The following is a 21,688-nucleotide window of genomic DNA, read 5'->3' as shown; positions in this document are numbered from 1 at the left end:
TCGGTCTGTCACCTGTTCCATCAATTTTGGAGGGTTTATAGTTTTTCCAATTCTCTAGCTGCACTCATGGTTAGAATATGGGTAAGGCCTTCCCAGAACACACACTGTGCTTCTATTCAGATTCACTCCATACCACTGGCCAGCTTTGAAGGACTTATGACATCAGAGATGGAGATTATGAAAAGCACCAAGTGACATTCAGGGTCCCCATCAATGCTAAATGTCATGGTGTTCCACGAGACAATAATAAGGAGTATGTCTTTCAGAAATATGGTTTATCATGAGCAGTCATCACCAATTACAAGAACAGTTTGTCTGGAAGAAACCTTGACCACTTACATTCATGGCTTCCTCTTCTTTGAAATGTCTTCGTGTCCACATTAAAAACATGAAACTGTAACCGGGCATCAGTGTGGACATTTGACTTTTGGTTCTAATACACACATATAGATGTGTGTGTGTGTGTGTGTGTGTGTGTGTGTGTGTGTGTGTGTGTGAGAGAGAGAGAGAGAGAGAGAGAGAGAGAGAGAGAGAGATGTACAGTATATAGATACATACACATTGAACTGTGTTATGTAATTTATATATTATGTGTGTATATGAAATTATTATCTTTCCCTCTTTTTTTCACCTGTACTCATAGTTACAGGTTCTTCTTAGTCTTCAGTCATAACCCTCTTTCCTCCTCCTAGGACCTGAAACTCCCTCCTACCCTCTAATCTCCTTAGTCATAATCACAATGTTCAGTTCTTAGATTGCACATCTCACCTCTAGAAGTCAATTTTCAAATACAAAGTAGTGAACACATGTACAAGACTTACCGTCACCTGTGGAAGGCCTAGTGCATTTTGAGTGTATAAAGACAGTATTGTAGTTATCCCTTCATGTATTCCCCCAACCCCAAGCAGAATGTCTTGCCTGAAGTAAAGGTCTTTTCACTTACTGTTCTCCTCTTACCAAAAATTTTCTCCCAATAATCTTTACAGCCCACTCGCTCACTGCTTACATGTCTTCTCCTCACACAGTCTGTCCATAAACACACACACAATCATTCTTTGATCCCCCAACTGGCTTCTTTATGTTGTTAATCCCACCGATTGAGAATAAGACCACTACCACAGTTTAAGGTAAATTTGAAGCTTTAATTAAAATACTGGCCAGGTGGATGGGCTCTGGCCAGATCCATTCCCAGGTCCTTGGAAATGGCCCAGAATCAAGTATGGCAAGGGCTTAAGAAGGAAAATTCATTATTTATTGCATTTCCCATCAGGTCCAATCAGGGGCAAGCATACATCCTGACGTACTTCCAGTCTGTGAACCTCCCTCCCATATGTGATCAAGCACATCCGGTGCAGAAGGGTCAAACAAACTGTTTAGGGAGTAAAAACACATGGCTTGTTATCTCCCATAAACAGTAGCCTCCAGCATTTCAGGAACTGTCTGTCCTTGAGCAAGGGGCTTGCAGATCAGAGGCATTTTTGTTTCATGGGTCTCTCAGGCATAGTAATCAAAACTTAAAATGTAACTTTGGCTCTCACAATAGCCCTATCACAGCTGGGCTTGTTTTGTAATTTAATTTATTTCCATCTTCCTTCTGGAAAGTAAGGCCAAAGTGAACAAGAACTTGTACTATTTATTGTTGACTCTCCCTACAGAACCTAGAGCCGTATTAGACACACAATGTGTATATATAGTGTATATGTGGTATTGAATGGATATCGAAATCATTTAATAAAGAGTTGATGAGTTAAAATAAATTAAAATATAACAAACTGTGTCTGACCTTTGTGTAAAAGCTTAATTGAAGAGTGTGGTACATAAGCTATAAGCTTCTGTTGTTCCAGTGAGACAGGAGAGACTGGGAACACAACGTGATATGTGCTGTGGCTGAGAGCCTGGGCGGAAGAGGGAAGTGTTGACTTGGCTGGCACTGTCTTTCAGAAATGAGGTCAGCTTGGAATTCAAATGTGTCATTTTTAATTTCCTGGGAGTCATATTTAAAGAATCAAAGGAAATAAAAGTTGTCTTTAGCAAAGTAGTTTAATGTATCTAAAGTGTTACCATCTTAATATGTATTTTATCTAAAAATTATTGATGAAGTATTTTTTCATTATTAATATTTATATGTACATAGATTCACAATCTGACATGGAGCTGGTTTACAGCTCACCCATCCAGGCTGGTGACAGGTGGTTAAGGACTGCCACTCTGGACACATAAGACCTGTGTACTATTTACCCACTGTGGTTCTGGTGGGGTTCATAGGAAATGACTAACGGCCTTCTTTTCTGCCTATTTTGCAAATGTCCTCCTCTTTTGACTGTGGTAACTTTCCTCATTCCCTTAGAGATAATCAGGATTATTTCTCTAAAAATACAACGAAAAAGGAAAAAGATGTTGCAATGGTTAACAATTGTTAACTTGACAGGACCTAGAATCACCCAGCAAGCAAGCCTCTGGGTGTGTCTATGAAGAACTACCTGAATCACAATGACTGAGGGAGGGAGACCCGCCTGGGAAAGCAGGAAGAACAGTTCTGTGGGTTGCAGTCCTGGACTGAAAAAAGGACCAGGACTAGCTAATCAGTAGCTTTCATCTCTGTTTCCTGACCAGGGACACAGTGTGACCAGCTGCCTCAAACTCCCACCATCATGCCGTCCTTGCCACCACCACCCACCACCACCCCCTCACCCCCCCCCCCCCGTAATCACTAGTGACAATAAATCCTTCCATCCTAAAGTTGCTTTGTTGGGCATTCTGCAGCCGAAAAAAGAAAAGTAACTATTACAGATAGTTTGTCTATCGATAACGAGCATTGCTCCACTTTAACCTTTAAAACAAACAAGAATGCTAAAAATCAGTCAGAATGGTGCGTAAATTGTATTAAGGGGCACTGCCAAATTTCTTTTTAAGAAAAAAAAAAGATTTTTCCATTCCAGAAGTTTCCCTGTAGACATTCTAAGCAGGGCACAGCCATCTAAACACAATCGTTCATCACCAGTGTAAGAAATGGAATGTAAAAGGCAAATTTACATCTGTAACTGAGAGCCAAAGACCTAAGAAGAGAAGCAGAACACCACAGGAGGGGCTGATGAAAAGGATAGCATGAGACCAGGCCAACACTACACTGTGAACCCTTTTGGATATCACAGAGTTGAATGTGGAGTTCCCTACTCTGTTCAGGAGCCTTGTAGTTAAAAGAAGAGAAAGAATGGAGAACCATCTGAAAAACTGGGCAATCTCCCAAGATACAATTTTTACACCAATTAGAAATAAAATCTTGTATGGGCTTTTCTTCCATCTATGAAATAGGAATTTGAAGGTAAAATGAGTCATGATACCACAGCAAATTCCTTGTTCCTCCAGCTTTTTACAGAAAGCAAGGAATTCACTTATTTTTCTCTTTTCCTCTCTACTTTCCTTTTGCAGTCTGATTAGAGATATATAATTTTGTATCAATTTTAAAGAATAATTGGGTAAGGATGTGCAATGAAAGACCAATGAAATGAGTGGTCAGTTGAAAGCAAGGAGGTAAACAATATCGGCTGACAAGAACCAAAGCCATGAAGACTGTATGTTGACAGACTTCAAATGACTTAGAGTTGGGCGTCTTAACCATGATGAACATTCTGGGATTGTTTTTAAACAGTATGATTAGCAGGTTTGAGATGTGACGCAAAACTCTGCATTTCTGATGAACATCAAGGTGAGGTCTGTATTGTTGGTCTGAGGAACACTTGTGAGCACAAGGCCTAGTGAGTGTGTACAAAACACAACCTTCTTAGTGCTAATGACCCTCCCATGGGAAATGGCTTGCAGGAGTTAGCTGCACACGATGGAAAGGTCATTAATGGTGGATGATGGAACAGTGTGGAAAGGTGAATCAGCTCATCTGGCAAAAAGAGAACTATGCCTACTATCCATTTCCCAGAGGGCTGGGTCCAGGACTGGGGATGTCTTTGTCATCAGAACACGAAGTCACACAGTGATAGAACTATTCCTACTATCCATTTCCCAGAGGGCTGGGTCCAGGACTGGGGATGTCTTTGTCATCAGAACATGAAGTCACACAGTGATAGTATGAAACACCCTTCTCTGCCTTTGCATGGAATTCTGGAGTAGCTTTTTCACTGAACAGAGTGCAGGGATGTGGCAGCTGTCCCTGCCACTGCTTACATCATCTGCAGTTACTGCCATCACACTCCTGCTCTTCTTCATCATAGATGTGGGAAATGGCTCCTCTGGGGACTTCTGCTGTTCAGTGCAGCTTTGCTGACTGCTGATTAAACCTAGGGGATGAAAAACACAAATGAAAATTCAGCTCTGAATCTATAATTAAATAAAAGCATGTGATACATTCCTTCAACTAACACGGGATGTATACAGTACACATATACAAGCAGGTGCTACAATTTAGAAGCCAATTAAACTTTATGTTCTGAAAAGAGAGACTGAAAACATACAAGAAGCCAAGAAACTGGCACAAAGATATTCATAAGAAGAAAATAAGAATAGGAGGTAACAATTATACTCCCAGGTAACCAATGATTATGAAAAATATGACCAGATATGGTGTACATGCCTGTAATCCCAGCACTCAAATGATAAGTCAGGATATTCTAGGCCAGCCTCAACTACAAGGTAAAGCCTTGTGTCAAAATATTAATAACAATAGTATATATCTGTATAAGACTTTATAATTCAAAAAGTGCTTTCCCACAAAGTAAGTCCCACTATTCCTGCATGGTAGAAAACATTGTTATCATGTTTTGGGAATTGAGAGGCAGCTCAGTGGTAAAGTGCTTGAGAGAAAAAGAGAGAGACAGAGGCAGAAATAGAGAGAGACAGAGAGAGAGAGAGAGACAGAGAGAGACAGATGACAGACAGAGATGAAGAGAGGATTGGCTCATGCCTTTTTGCCTAATGAGAGAACTGAATGTTAGAAAAATTATTTGGCCTGAGTAAAATAGCAAAGCCATGTAAGACTCAGAATTTAAAGACTATGACTCCCTGGTACCTTCCCAAAAAAAGCAATCTAATACAAACCAAGGTACAGGAGGAAACGTACACTTAAGGGAAGAAATCTCATCTCAATCTCTACACCCGTTTCAGCTCCTCATATGGAAATCACACAAGGAGTAATTGTGATAGGTGACTTCAGAAAACAATACTTAGAAAGAGTGGGACTTCCTGCCTTATGCCACACCAGGCCACTTGTGGCAGACATGATTCACTGCATGACATTTTTATCCCAGGTAGGTCACTGGAAGAAACACAGAGCCTCAATAGTGCTAACATTTAAGGGAGTACCTCATTCTACAAGCTCCAAAGGAAAATCAGCCAAGGGCTTATAAAGACTACTGAAAGAGGCATGAATATAAAGTCCAGTCACAGAGAAAAGGACAAAAGAATCCAAGGAATTCTGAGTCTGCAGAACATAACTGGAAGCAGATGTGTTAAAAAAAAAAAAAGGAAGGGAGGGAGGGAGGGAGGGAGGGAGGGAGGGAGGGAGGGAGGAAGGAAGGAAGGAAGGAAGGAAGGAAGGAAGGAAGGAAGGAAGGAAGGAAGGAAGGAAGGAAGGAAGGAAGGAAGGAAAGGAGCCTAGGAAGTACCCATCATGAGATTTTGGCTTCAAAATGTTTTGTATTGTTGCTGAGCTCAAGAACTCCTGTCTGTTTTTCATTCTATATATTTTATCTCTTAATATATGCTTGATGTGAAAATTTGGCTTGTCTACCATGAAGATGCACATAGATTAAAAGCATGATAAGACTGCAGCTACATGAGTAGGAATACTAAGCAGTGGCATTGTACAGTCACCCAGGAAACCAGGGTTGAATTCCTAACACATAATTTGACTATATTATGCAGGAATTGGCAGCGAAACTGATGCTACAGATAGAAGTGGGGGAGAGAGGAGCTTTGCCTCTGTAGGTGTGTAAAAGAGAAAACCCTACAGACACTTAGGTGTTTGATTGAATATGCTGAGGAAAAGAATTCTCTCTGTCTACAGCAATAAATAAATAAATACTATGCTTCTCTCATGTAGACTGAACAGCAGCAGGCAGAAATTTATGGTTTGATTGTAAGGAAGCTTAAAGCTGAACAAAAGTAGGTAAGTAAAAATCTTGGCATCGTGGAATTTTAGTCTATCTGATAGTTCTACAGGGCTTATCAGAAACAAAAAAAAAAAAAAACCTTCATACTCCTAAGCTAAATCATTAGTTCAATTTAGGCCTAAGTGTGAGATAGAGGACTTGATCATACTCAATAAGTCAAAGTCTGTGAAAATGTTAACACAGTAAAGAATATTAAGGGGCATGTAAAATGCTAATAGTAGGAACTAGATGAGGGTTACAGATGGTTTTCTTGATGTTGCATGATGAGAAGAATATGTTTAATGGAGATAGTGCAAAATAATAAAGTGTTCAAAATATAAAGGAACCCCTAGCACCATGATATATGAAAGATAAATAGATTCATGGATAGATGAGATGATAGATAGGTTGATTGATAGGTAATAGATAGATAGGTAGATAGATAGATAGATAGATAGATAGATAGATAGATAGATAGATAGATGCATAGATAATAGAAGCATGATAGATAAGGTAGATACATGAAAGACAGATGGGTGATCAATAGATGATAGGTGATTGATAAAAAATAAATTGATTAATGAGATTAGGTATATAGATGATAAATCAGAATTTATTATGTCAAGATTGTAGCATATATGGATGGAAATACGATAAGAAAACTTACAGATAGAAAGATACAATGCTTCAGGAAATTGTTGTTAAATCTTTTTGAGGAGCAAGGGTACTTTTGTCAGGCCTTCACCGTGGAAACATATTTTATGTATTTGAATTATTTGAATGATAGAGTTTAGAGTACAAATTCGTGTGCCTTTAACAATGTACTCATCCTACCAAGGGAAAAAAGCAAGATTGCAAATTACATGGCAGTTTACCAAATTACAAGCAAGCCAAAATCTGTTATATTTTTTAAAAAGGCAAATAGGAGAGATAGATGTTTCTGTGCATGTTCCTCATCTGACAGTCTTGGTCCACTGTAGCTGAAAGTTTTTCTGTGTCCTGCCTGGCCCGTGGTCAGGACAAATCTCTCTCACCCGCTGGTCCTGCAGCCCCTCGGACCCAAATAAACACACACAGGCTTATATTATTTTTAAACTATGGCCATGGCAGGCTTCCTGCTAGCTAGCTCTTATATCTTAAATCAACCCATTTCTATAAATCTATACTTTGCCACCTGGCTTGTGGCTTACCGATACTTTTACATCTTGCTTCTCCTGGTGGTAGCTAGCAGCATCTGCTTTACCTCTCCTTTCTCTTCCTGTCTGTTTGGATTTTCCCACCTGCCTCTAAGATGCCTTGCCATAGGCCAAACGGCTTTATTTATCAACCAATCAGAGCAACATATTTTCACAGCATACAGAAAGATATTCCCCCATCAGTCCACTCTTCCCTTTCTCATTCCTGCAAGGCTGCTCTGCAGGGATGGTGTCTATGATTCCTTTGGAATACTGACTCTGGGTGCCTTCAGCCTAAGGAAAGCAGTCACAGAGACAGAGCCTGGAGGACAGGAAGAAAGAGAGGTCCCTCATGTTGGCTACAGTACAGCGATGGCTACAACACTCTGCTCTAGAATCAGCTCCCACGGGCTTCCCTGAGGGCAGAACTGGAAACAGCTTCCCACTGCTGCTAGTTTCAAGGTATCCCACTGCCCATATCTTTTGTAAATAAATATCTCAATTATCTCTCTTGTACTCCCTTCAGGAGGATAGTCTATTACCTTCTAGGGCATTGATGGATAGAGATTTGCTCTCAAAACTTTTCATGGTCTGGGAACATTTTAAAATACCCTTTCCTGTTCCCTCATGCCTAGTATAGTGTCTTGCATAAGTCGTCACTCTTGTGTCTATAAGTGGGCTCTAAACCAGTGTTGTTCAAGGAATAAATGAGCAAAATCTATCTCTGTAGTGATTTCAGTCCTCTCACGATGGCTCAGCAGCTCAGTTGTCTCATGTTGCCTTCAGGAAGCAGGAATTGTTTCACGTCCTCACTTTATAGGTAGTGGTTTTGATTCTGTTCTGGAATCCTGAGAGATATAAGGACACAAATAGTGTACTGCTGAGTGTCAATGTCTATTGCCTTTCAACTAGGATGACACAGTGTGATGTTCCCCTTCCACCAGCTTCACCACGCATGTACTTGACTCCAGGGATCTCAGGTGAACCAACCAATGAAACAAGCACATTTACCCCAAGTGAAGAAGTCAGGCCTCAGTAACAGAGCTTGCCCAAAGTCACACATTCTACTGGTTAGGACCAAAATTCTATTTCTAAGCATGCTTTCCCTCAGATGTGGAATCTAGAAGGAAAAAAAAAAAGACATAAAAATAAAAGAAGGACTACATGGGAAGAGGAAGAGGATGTGAGAAAGAGGAAGATAAGAGAAGGTGATGGGAGTCAAAACGTCAAAATGATCCAAGCATGATTATATGGACTCATTTTCAAACTCTGTCAGCCTAACTGGGCAGCAACTGACACCACTACCCAACAGCAATATGGCATGTATGATTCCCACCTTCTTGTCACAGTAAAAGCCATTGTTTCTTGCAATTGATACATACTAATAACAATGTCTAAGTAAGTAAAAGCAAGCCCATTCACCTCTTATGGTAAGCTGACTGGATCTTGCTAACAGCATTTCAAAGTGGAACACATGAAGTGATGCTTTATGCTTTTATTGTGGCCAATGTTGTAAACTAAAGTTAAAGTGATCAATTTTGAATACTTTCATATGTTTCATAATGTAATAACAAAAGGGGATGATTTAGAAAGATACTGAAATTTTTACATGCCTTGACTTACAGTAAATATTATAAATAACGGGCTGGATTATCTTCATTTGAAATTATTCTTCCATTGTGACATTTATGTCTCAATAAAGAGACCACTATGTGCTTCACAAAAAGCAAAATATTTAAACCAAAATTAAAAGGGAATTTGGGCAAGTGTGGTGGCACAGGCCTGCAATCTCAGCCAACACTTGGAAAGTGGAGACAAAAGGATCAAGAATTCAAGGCCAGTCTCAGCTTCATACCAAGTTCAAGGTAAGCCAGCCTGGGCTATATCATGAACTCCTGCCTCAAACAATGAGAAAAAAATTATATGTGTGTGTGTGTGTGTGTGTAAATATATATAAATAAATATACATATATGTATAATTTCTAAGAGTGTCCAAGATGATGACGATTCTAAAAATTCTCTATTTGTGACACATTTTAAAACAACTTCTCTGTATATTTCACGATTTAAAAAGTCATTGAAAGCCTGTACACCTCCTTCATAGCATTCTGCAAGCTTCAAGGAATGAGGTAGTGTTTACATAGCTGGCCTCTTGCCCCATGCTTTTTCTCCACAGAGGTTCAAAGGCCATAGTGAATGAGGGGGTGCTTGCTACCTAGCAGCACTGTGAATCTGACTTTGGCAAGTTAGTTGTTGCTATGAGAATGAGGAAATACTGGGATTTTGATAGACAGTGACAGTCATTTTAAAAGCCCACACCATAGTCATAAGCTAGACCAAGCCACACAGAAATAAGGGTGGTACACAGGGTTCAGAGGAATGGTACTTTCCTCAGCTTAAATGTTATCTTTTATTCTGGAGATGATGTACAATAATTTTGCTTCATTATGTTGTTGGTTTATGTAACGGTCTGAACTTGGCAGAGCTCTGATAGAAATGAACTGGTTTTAATTTTACTCCGATACCACTTTCCATGTGCAATGTCAAATCTGTCTCCTGTCCCCACACAAAGCTCACTGTGAGTCTACAACCCCCTACCTCCTCACTGCCTTCCCTCACACCTCTTCCTTCCCCAACTCAGCAGCTGGTGTATACAACTTACAGTGAGAAGATGGAAGTCCTTCATCTCCCCGCTTCCCTCTCCTCCACTCTTCCACATTGTGACAGGGCAGAATCAGCGACAAGGGGAAATGTCCCTTTAAACCCTTAACTGCCACCTTTCTCCAAGTCCCACCACTTCCCTGACAAAGTCACACTGTGCATTCATGCCTTCTCTGAGCTAGTGTGCAAATACTGGCTCTCCTCTGGGAGTGAGTAGGAGCTTTTGCATGAGGAAAAAGTAATGTCCTGTCTTCTTGGTCCCCACCCTATTGTTCATTTTAAACCCTTACTGGCACATTCCCCTTGCCTCAAAGTCTACTCCCTGGATAGAAATAAAGGCACGGTGGTGTGGTGTAAGCAGCAGTGTCAACTTAACCCAGAGTAGGAGCCGAAGGTGCAAGCCTCTTTGCAGTTATTCCTTATTACCTCTCTCTGTTTTTCATTTCTTCTCTCTTCTTCCCTCTCTTTTTCTTACTCAAGAATGCACCAAGAGAGCAGTCAGAAGTCTTCTGCATTAAGCAGCCAATAAAGAAATAAGATGCATCAGGCTTTCATTTCAGCTTCAGGCAGAACACTGTAGACTCTGCTGTGAGATACTGAGACACCACAGACCACATGCCACAGCTTCTCTTCATAGCTGGCTGCCTTAGGCACTGGAATGAGGCTCCCTGGCAGGTAACTAGAAGAGAGCTGGAGCACCCCAGGAGCACTCCCATGAGCACTCCCTCTAGGTAGATATAGAATCAGTCCTATGACACCTCTTATCAGAATCTGGTGACCAGTTTCAGGGCCACGTTTTGATGAGCCCCCTCCTGCACTGGTATCCCTCCTCTGCCCTCCTAGACGCTTGCCACACCATAATCTGCTTTCTTCCCTCAGTCCTAGAAGTGGTAGTTGCTTCTTACAGTTAGCAAACAGCGGGCTACATAGTGGCTCCTTTATATTTTCATTATCTAAAAACTTTATCATCAGTATATTGATTTAATTCTTTCGTTTTCCTAGCTGGAATAGAAATCCTTCCCTTTACTGAAGACATCTCCACCCCTTTCTAGAAGTGGTTGTTCATTTTTCAGTACAGTAACTTATTTCTCTAATGCTTCTCACATTCCTTCCAGACTCCACCCAGAGTCTGTTTAGAAGAGAATTAAGGAGTTGCCAGAGTTAGGTCTGGCATCAGCACCCGCCATACCAGAAAGATGTTCCAGACCACTTTGTGTACAGTACCTCTTAGCCAATGTGGAATGTCTTCATGGTTCATGCTGTGGCTCTTTCTAGTTTAATTTCAGCATTTCAGATGTGGAAGCATCCGTAGAGGAGATAAATAACAAAGCAGGGGCATGAGTTCGTTGTTTCTTAACTCAGAAAACTAAAAATCGACTGCCATGCATCAGAATTTTACTGACTTATGAATTATTAATGTCAATACTAAGTAAGTCTTAGCTTTAGAAAATAATTGGCATGAAGTCTAGCTCAACAAATAGTAAGTTTTCAGTTTGGGCTGACATCTAACATAATATGAATGGGGGAAAAAAACACAGGGCACAAAAAGGCCTGAATACCCATCTTCACCCCATCTCTAAATCCTTCTAGGAGTACTCATTTACTAAACGTGAGGTCATTGGTCTCAATTGCCAGACAAAAGATTTTGGGTATAATAACTAAAACTTTATGAATCTGATAGAATTCCTAGTAATTAGTGGAAATAAGTAGAGATTATAAAACCAGCCCTCCAATAGGAGCTCTGGCTAAATTTGTACTAAGATGCTTCTTTGAGTTGGCATCTACATTCTGGAACTATTGTGTCTGATTACTGCTGCTTTCCAGGTGACTGTGGCAGAGACAAACCAACAGACAAATGTGCTTTCTCTTACGAATGGTTGACGTGCAATGATGCCATTGTAATAGGGAGTAATCAATTTCGAGAAAAATTTACACAGACTATGAATCCTTGACAGTCCTGGTGTCTTGCTCCTATAACGTCAACACTCTCATCACAGACGAAGCAAGAATATTACTGAAAATTCAAAGCAGCTAAGCTACTGGTAAGTTCCAGCCAGTTCTATACAACAATACCCTATCTCAAAACAGTAACAACAAAAAGTTCAAAATTACAACAGCTTACAACATGTACTCCCTATTTATAAGTAAGTATTTTCTTTCTTCTTTCTTTTCTTTTCTTTTTTTTTTCGGTGGGGGGGAATACAATAATCTTGTTCAATTAGGAATAACCATCAAGGATTTTTTTTTTGATAAACCACTGAAAATTCTTGATAAGAACTGGAACTACTGGCGATGCCTTGGGAAGTCATTAGCAGCACGGATAATGGCATGTTTGAATGCTATCCAGAAGTAAAGAAGCTGCGATAACTGCTGTTCTGAGCCAGCCCATCTCATGAACAAACACTGGAGAGCAAATCCGGCTGTAAAATGGGGTTTTTTGTAAATTACTAGTAGGGCTCAAGCCTAAAGACCAATGCCCATGTTAACATAAAAAAGAATTTTTAGTATATAATTTATTTGGATGAATGTTAATTTCCAGGAATAACAGGACATAAAGTGACTCATTGATTCCATGTTTCTCTTTGCATCAATTATGTTTAATGGATTTCTTAGAGAATTTTCTCTGCAGGAAATGCTAAGTAGGAGTCTTAAGGGATTGATTTTTTTTCTCTCTTCTGTAAAAAAAACTGATACCATTTGTTAATATTTTATATATTAAAATAATATAACAACACAAACTGTTTCTTAGCTACACAGGTTAAAAAACAAAGAACCTCTAACTCTATCATTTAGTCAGTTTTCATCTGTGACACGACACCTGGGGCAAACAAGTTTTAAAGAGGAGCTATGTTGGCTTACAGTGTCGGAGGTGTCAGAGGTTTGAATCCCATTGTCACATGGTCACATTACTTTGAAACTTAAGTACCTTAAGTACCTTAAGACATCATGGCAGGCACTTGGTGGAATATGTACATTAATCTCACTGTGGTCAGGATACAGAGAGAAAGAGAGAGAGAGAGAGAAGGGCTGGGATCTCAGTCTTCCAGTCGTTGGCACACCTAGAACGGCACAGCATCCTCTAACTGGGTCCTACCTCTTGATGATTCCATCATCTCCCAGTAGTGTCACAGAATGGAGACCAAGCTTTTAACACCTGAGCCTTTGGGTAACAGTTCAGATCCAAACTATAGCATTCTGTCATTTTTCCCTCAAAGGTCCATCTCTATCTCACATTGAAATATGTGTTGCCCAAGCATCTCCCAGAGGCCCCTAAGTTTTAACAGTCCTAGCATCATCTAGCATCTCACATGCCCAAGTCCAAACTCTCCTCTGCGACTCAAGGTGACTCAGCTAGAAGCCCCTATAAAAATAATTTACATAATTCCAACAAACAGTGGAATGGAAAAAAATTCCATTCCAAGGTGGGAGAGTAGGAATGTAGAGGGAAAGCAGGCCCAAAACTTAGCACAAGAAATTTTAAACCCAGCTCAATGTCTCCCATCCAGGGCAAATGGTAGCATGGCGTGAGCATCCTATGGCCTAGTTGACTGAAGCCCACACGCACTTTGGGATTATCCCAGTTTATTTATTACCTGCAGTTTCTCTCAGGTGTTCCATTTGCTTGATCTCTCTCTCTCTCTCTCTCTCTCTCTCTCTCTCTCTCTCTCTCTCTCTCTCTCTCTCTCTCTTTCTCTCTCTGAAAGTGCCACTGCATCACTTGCCTCATACTCAGACCTTCAGGTGTCACTTTGTCCTGGACTGTTTGTAGGGACTTCCACCCTGTCACATACTCTGCCTTTAACACCTCCACGGCCCATGGACTCCTGCATCCTGTGTGCCTGAGAATCACCATGCCAGCATTGGGGGGGAAAGGTCATGGTCTGCTGCTGCATGACCTGTGCTTGCACCACAGCTACGGTGGCCTCTGAGTGCCACTAAAGCTAAAAACAGGAAAGCAAAGTCCAGGAACAATAATTCCCTATTCATATGTGGAAACGAGGCACACAAGAGCTAGCTTTCCATGGAAAAGCCTTTGCAGTGAGTTTATACCTTGCAAGTTCCAAGCTTGTACTGGGTGAAATCCTGAGGTACCCTCAAGGTACCTCATAAGCCGTACCAGCAAAATGCAGGATATTTCTTTTTAAGGCCATTAATCATACTCCCTTTGTCTGTAAATTTAAATACATTCATACTGTAAGGTTTTTATTTAATTTTATTTAAAACTGCAAGTTTTTCAAACCCATCTGCTTGCTTTCTTGTTCCCGATTCTCACTGTGAATCTGGCTTAAAGAAGCCAGCAATATCCACGCCACCGACAACACTGTGCTGCCTGAAATTTTCTCTCCATTAATTGGTCCACAACTTTTAGGTTCAACATCACACAAACTTCCAGAGCATGCACAGCATGCGGCCAAGTCTTTGCTGAAGTTTTCACACGGTGATGTCTATCCCAGTCCTCCGTGGTCTTCATTTCCTTCCAAAGCCGCATCAGCACCGCCCTCACTGTCCACAGGCTTTACAACATCCTGAACTCCTGCCAGAACTGACTGTGAAATGCCACTTCTAATACTCCAAGCTTCCTCCAGCCTACGTCTCCAAGGTTTTCTGACTTCTTCAGGTAAACCGAATCCAGAGGCTTCTGAACCATTTGGGCCTATGTGACGGCCGTAGTGGGTTCACTTCTTGGTATCAATTTCTTGTTTAAATTTCTGTCACCATGACAAAGCACATGAAACACCTTGGAAGAAGGAACGCTTTATTTTGCCTCATAATCTGATATTTTTAGCGCACGCCACTTGATCCTGGTAGTGCCATAGCAGGATGTGTGTTCACTTCACGATGGACAGAAGGCAAGTGTGGGGAAACAGAGTCCCAGTATCCCCTCCTGGGTACAACCTCTTTCCCATACCTCCCTCTGCCTGGGTCCTATCTTTTAAAGGTTCCACCACCTCCAATAATACTGTGGGCTGGGAAGGAAGCCTTTAGTATATGGGTCTTCAGGAGATGTTCCAGATCCAAATGGCTGTATACAAAAAAATGAACAATGATGTTACAAGATCTCACAGCATCCGAGGCTTTTCACCTCTTAGTCCTCACAGTGCCTAAGTGAAGATTTGGTAAAGGAAGAATTACAGAATTTCTAGCACTTCCTAAAAAGATCCACAGAAGGTACACAAACAGATGAAAAGCCAAATATAACCAATAAAAAAATATTCATTCCACTAAGCATCTCCCTGCTTGTGTCACAATTTAAACCTAGTGCTGCTCCCAGAGCCATTCAGTAATGATTACAAGTCTCTTAGAGCTATTCTTGAACACCCATAGATTTCACCAACTTTCAACAGAAATGTAAGTGGTCAAATGTACTCCTGATGCGAGGCCCACATTTCCATCCAACAAGAACCTGAGCCCTTCCTTTTCTATCAGCTCCTCCTAACACAAAACACAAAGGAGATCCCAACAAGTGGCCGAAACTCACCAGATTCTACAATACAAAGATGAATACGACCCAGTCTTTGACCTTAGGAAGCCCACTGTCTAGTTTCCGAAGTGAGGAACAGATGAGTATCCATTCCATAGTACTATGTCTTTGGCATGTGTCAGGGTCACAGTGCATGTGGGAAGCTCTGTCAGGAAGGGATAACGGGCTTATTAGGTGAAGAGATGAATGAAGGCCGGCTCTACTGGCAAATGTTGTGAAGGGCAGCTTCATCCAAGAGGCTACAATACTTAGTACTGTGACTAAGGAACAGAGGGAAAAAACCCTTTTCCTCCCACATCTATTTTCTGGAGTTATCCAATCTACTTCACCCCTAGTTTGCATTCTCTTTATAATTCCCTGTTATTTTAAGAACAATGAAAACCTTTCGTGAAGTGATCAACAATCCAACCCCCTAGAGATCTGGTCCCTGCTTGCCTCTGGGGCTTCAGCTTCCTATTCTGGTTGCCTCTTGCTTCCCCATCTTATCTTCTCAATTCACTGATCTTTAGTCAGAAAGATTTGTAGTTTACCCAGCATGCCTTTCTTCTCTTGGCACTCCTGTTACAGCACAGTGCAGCCCTGATTTTGCCTGCCTAACTTGTTTGTTCATCTTTGGCTTTGATGCTCTTCCCTCAGTAAAGCCTTTATGGACTCCTTTTCCTGTTACATGATGTTAGCACTTCTTCTCATCCACAGTCTATGTCACAACTGTACACTTATTTTATGAATGCACAGTTTTATGCCTCCCAGATGCACCTATCAAGTGCTGTTAATAACTGATACCCTGCCAAGCAATAGATACTTGATTGGTTAAATATGAGCTTTGTGCTTCCTTCTAGAAGTGCTGAAGGAGAATGCAGAAACATATGATAGATGCCTGGTGAACAACAGTTCACAGATACTCAACACTCCTACATCCATGATGGGGTGCGAGTAAGTGGCTTTGTGACAGACACTGTCTCCCATCCCTAAGGGAGTCGTCTTATGATTCTCACTAGCTGCAGCTCTAATTTTAAAGCTAAAAGTGCTGAAGAACAGAAAGGGCAAATGACTCACTCAAGCTCACTGAGGTTGGCAGGGTTCACACCAGGCATCGCCTATGTAGACAAAACCAGCTGTTACTTCTCGGGATATGGAGAGAAGGAAGCCGGGTCAGAGATGACATGGATGACAACTAGGAAAACAAATGGGATTTGAGAGCGAGACAAAAGCAGATGTTTTAAAATGAGAGAGGGGGAGAGGAGGCGAGGAAGGGGGGCAGGAGCAGGAAGGAGGGAGGGGGAGTGGAGATGGTTGAGCTGGTAAAGTGCTTGCTGCTTGGGGATGTAAGTGTGAGTTCTAGGCCTGTATGAAGAACAGGTGATCCAAACTAGCAATCCCAGCCAGCACTTGAGAGACAGAGGCAAGCAGATCCCTGAGGCTCCCTGACAAGATCCAGGCCAGAGACAGACTGTCTCAAAAACAAAAGAGTGGACATTCCCTGAGAAATGATACCCAAAGTTGTCCTCTGGCCCACACATGCTTGTACACACATATGTACCATCCATACCTAAATCTACACACACATGCATATTGACATACACATATACCCCTACACACATGTAAAATTTCCATTCTTAGGAATAAGACTGACATGAGAAATTGTAACATTTATAATTGCTTTAATTAAGCAAGCACAGAAAATTTCTGTCTTCCTTTCTCAGAAATAAAAATACACACGTCCCATGAGAAAAATGACAAAAATGTGAAAAAAATCCCCAAGGCTTCAAATGAATCCATAACATGATATTTTTAGTTTAACTTAATTAATTAGACATTAACCCTGGTAGAGATTACTCTCTACTTGAAAGAAGACAACTGATTTGGGGCCAAGCATTCTGCCCTAGCCCTGATAAAGAATTGGGAGATATAGATCTAGGTAGTTATATGAACCAAAGAAGCAATATTAGAAGATGGCAGGAACAGGTGAAGTAGAAATAGAATGAATGCAACACAGGGCAGAGCATCAAAGAGTACAGGAAACACCTTTGGTGCGTGTAGCTTTATGTTAAAAACTACCATTTCTGTTTTTATTTTTTAAGATGCAAATTGGGTCTTGCTTTAAGAATGGACTTAACGTGAGTTTGACTATATATATTATATATATATATATACAAATGCGTATTGACTTTATATATTTGATATATTGGGAATGAAGCAGCTAGACAGCAGGTGTAAGAGGATAAGAGGATCAGCAATCAAGAACCTCAGTTCTGATGGGCACTCATTCTAGCATTCTGTTTACTATTTAGCTGGGAGAGGTTCTGCCACTTAAATGGCAAAGCTGAAAACCAGAACAGAACCATCCACAAAATACATTGAAGCAGTAAAGTTCAAGCTTCATTTCCTGAAGCATGTGCAACTTCTGCCATGGGTGATTTCTTCATTGCACAGATGCAGTACAGAGTTCTTTAGCTGTTGACTTGTCATTCACCTAGTTATTGACACATTAGAATTAAAGTCCTGTCAGTTTGGGCTTTGGTCTACAGACTACGATGTCTATAACTGTCAGCTCTCAATTAAAGGACTGTTTTATTTTGAGTTTTAAAAGGCTATTCACATCAGGAATTACCCTAACCTTAAAAAAAAACTTTCAAGACAAATAACCTTTATGTGTTAAAATACTTGTGTACTCAAGCATTCAATCATCCATTCAAATGCCTCCAAAACATTTACTGAGAACTACAGAGAGCTATGTACTGTGTACATACTGAGGGTGCATAGTTGGAAAGGAATGATTTCTTTCCCCCAGGGCTGTAGAGTCAAGGACAGTCCTACATGGTAAGGAACAGCTGGTGGAGTTCTATTGCAGAGGCATGTGCAAGATGCAGTCATACCACAGGCAGCTATGAGGACTAGGAATGATTTCATAGAGAAGGCAAATTGAACTTTTCCAGAAAGATGTAGAGAGATGAGTTTACTCATATATAAAACAAGATCTCTCTGATCTTCAGTTACCAGTAAAAGATCAATTAGTTTTTAATGAGGCATTTGTTCTAACGTTGCTTCTATTAATTAAAAGCAATTATTTGTTTTCTACATTCCTACTGCTGCTGTAATAATATGTGACCAATATAAGAAAGTATTCAAATGTTGTGTGATTTTTGGGAAGACGGGAGCAGAGGTATTTCTGGAGTTGGCCATAGGCATTTACAGATTCTCCTGTTATGAATTCTGTTCAATGTGAGCCAGGGCTACATGCAGGAAAGCTGTCTGAAAGGGGGTTCAGAAGATGCTAGCTTGAGACAGCTCTGTCAGGTACTAACCATGCTGCATTCAGTAACTTACTTGGCTCTGTGAAATAGTATCCTTATTCATAAAGATAAGGATGTTGCCATCCATCTCAAGGTTATTATGAAGATAAAACAGTGAGTGCTGCCTGCCAGAGTTCTGTAAGCAGTAGGTCCTCATAAAATTGTCTGCCAGATGACAATCCCATCAACTACTTCAGTTAAGTTTCTCTACACAAAAATACCCTCTTTCAGATCCACTTCCCTCCTAAAAACATTAAAATATCATAGCATTATGTAACTTATTTGGGGCTATTTATACCTGAATTTTCTTATTACAAGAGAATGTCAAAAATGCTTTACAATATAGAAAGGCAGACTCCAGAGATCTGGACAGGTAGTCAATGTGAATTTGACAAGGTAAATACTACAATCATTTTGAAAGTATGAACTGTAAAGTGAGTAAATAACATAATGGTTGAAATGACATTAATTTCAAGTCCTTCAGAATAAGCCTATTCATAGATGATTATAAGAATGTTTTTTAAAATATAAATTACTATCCAACCGTGAAGTTACTGTCAAATATTCTTCCTCCACAATTAATGGATGAGAAGCAATACCTATTTCTCTCTTTTACCATAAAGCTGGATATTACCTGGGTCACAAAAAGCCTTCTGCTTTTTGGATTGTTATTAAAAATAGATTATTTGGGCCAGGGAGATGGTTCAGTGGGTAAAGATACTTGCTGCTAAGTATCTGAGTTTGATGACCTGGACCCATATGGTAGGAGAAAACTGACTCCTGCCAGTTGTACCCTGACCTGCACATATACACTGTGGTATTTGCAAGTGTACATGTGCACACTCATGCACATACACACACACACACATACACACACACACACACACACACACACACCTACACACCCATGCATGCACACACAAAAATAATAATTGCAATTTTTTAAAATATGAGTTGGTTATGACAGCCAATATAAACAAAAGAATTTACTATTGTTCTACTAGCCATGTTGCAGAAATTATTTAAAAATAGGAATGCAAGATGCTTTTTAGAAAATATTACAACAGGGCTAGAAAGATGGCTCAGAGTGTAAGAGCACTGGCTGCTCTTCCAGAAGTCCTGAGTTCAACTCCCAGCAGCCATTTGGCAGCTCACAACCATCTATAATGAGATCTGGTGCCCTCTTCTGGAGTACAGGCATACAAGCAGGCAGAAGACTGTATATGGATAGATCTTTATAAAAAAATATATATATTACAGCAGGTCATTAGATATCAATTACAGAATGTCAAGGTCACACAGGTCTTTCCTGCTTATTCTTTGGCAACTTTTGATGTCAGAAAGTATCATATATTCTTTTTTTTTTATCTTTTTCTAAATAATGGCAACCACTACTACTGTTTTTAAGCATGTTAAGTTTAACATGATGCTGAGTACGTGAATAGAGAACAACCACATTCATGCTCCTAGAACAACTGCCTTGTGCTGACTCGGGGGCCTCTCACCATAGCTTTTAATATTTAACTGGAGACAAGACAATATGTAGCTGGAGAGTTTCTCTCCAGGTCCCGCCAAGCCCACTTATAAAATAAACATACAGACTCATATCATTTAAACTGTTTGGCCTAATGGCTCAGGCTTCTAGCTATCTAGTTCTTACATCTTAAATTAACCAATTTCTATTAGTCTATAAGTTGCCACGTGGCACGTAGCCTAACGGTACCTTACATCTCGCTTGTTATGACTTATGACGGCAGCTGGCAGAGTCTCCCAGCCTCAGCCTTCCAACTCCCAGAATTCTTTTCTCTCCTTGTCCCGCCTATACTTCCTGCCTGGCTCCTGGCCAATCAGTGTTTTATTTATTGACCAATCAGAGTAACACATTTAACACACAGAATATCCCACAGCAACAATAGTCTCAATCTTAAACTTTATGAGACAGTCATTAACAAACAATGAACAATAAATACAATTTATTATTCAACAGAGACTGCTAACAGAAGACAGTGTACATATGGAAGAACTATGACACAGTGCAGAGGCAATAATCACCCTGTGTATGATGGAGAGCACAAAACAGAGAAGAGACTGACTGAAGAAGATCATAGAAGGTTCTAAGGGATGAATGGATACCACAAGAGTGTTTGAAACATTTGGAAGAATAATCCAGTCTGAAGAAATACCACAAACGAATTCAACGTTATTGGTGGTCAGGAGAGTGAAATGTAGCATGTAGACTTCTGAAGAGAAAGATCTGTAGAATGGGGAGCAAGGGAGGACACATTTAGAAAGATGAATAAGAAACATAGCATACTGGTATCTTAAGGTAGTGCTAAACCATGAGGACTTTGTTGCACAAAAAAAGGGAAGTGGGAGATGCTTTTGAGTAACTGTACACAAAGAATTAAACTGTCTGACTACACACTCTTTTTCCTGCTTTTTTTTAGTGTTTTGAGGTAAGCTCTTGCTATATAAACTGACCACAAACTAATGATTCTTCTGTTCCCATACAGGATGGGGACACTTGAATGATATACAGTGAGTGGACTAAAAGGATCATCAAAAGGCTGGGAAGAGAATAAGGAGAAGGATAATAATGGTGGGCAAAAGGTGGAAGAAATTTGAGGGAACCCAAATTTTGCAACACAGAAAAGTCAAGCAAAATAAGAATGGAGAAGAGAACAGTGCACAGAGGGAGTAGGTTACCACAGCCTTTGAAACACAGGCAGAAGATAAGAGATGCTTGACTGGACAGGAACACAGGATGAAATCAGCATCTTTCTAGGCCCCACTCTGAAAGCTTAGAGTGTCACTATGGGAGTTTCAAAGTCAACGAACCTACAGAACCAATTTGGGTTAGCTGAGAAGAGATAAAGCCCGAAATAAGTGGCTCGAATGCTCAGCCCCCTAAGAAATATTGTTCTTTTATTTCTGGGACATGTCATGGCCCCACTCCCATACAAACCACCAACAAATACA

General features: G+C 40.4%; 1 protein-coding gene across 1 annotated transcript in view; it reads right to left on the bottom strand.

The window, feature by feature from the left end:
• Nucleotides 1-21,688, bottom strand: part of Pde4b (phosphodiesterase 4B) — a 580,180-nt gene that overhangs the window by 470,550 nt on the left and 87,942 nt on the right. The window contains exon 2 of the mRNA XM_006987174.4: nt 4,177-4,289. Within this exon, the coding sequence (XP_006987236.3) occupies nt 4,177-4,221 (45 nt within the window). The 5' untranslated portion in view covers nt 4,222-4,289. The remainder of the gene's footprint in view (nt 1-4,176; nt 4,290-21,688) is intronic.

The sequence above is a fragment of the Peromyscus maniculatus genome, chromosome 2 (genome assembly GCF_049852395.1).
Source record: "Peromyscus maniculatus bairdii isolate BWxNUB_F1_BW_parent chromosome 2, HU_Pman_BW_mat_3.1, whole genome shotgun sequence".
Taxonomy (NCBI): Eukaryota; Metazoa; Chordata; class Mammalia; order Rodentia; family Cricetidae; genus Peromyscus; species Peromyscus maniculatus.
The sequence above is the reverse complement of the archived record's forward strand: the minus strand, read 5'-3'. Positions and strand labels throughout refer to the sequence as shown.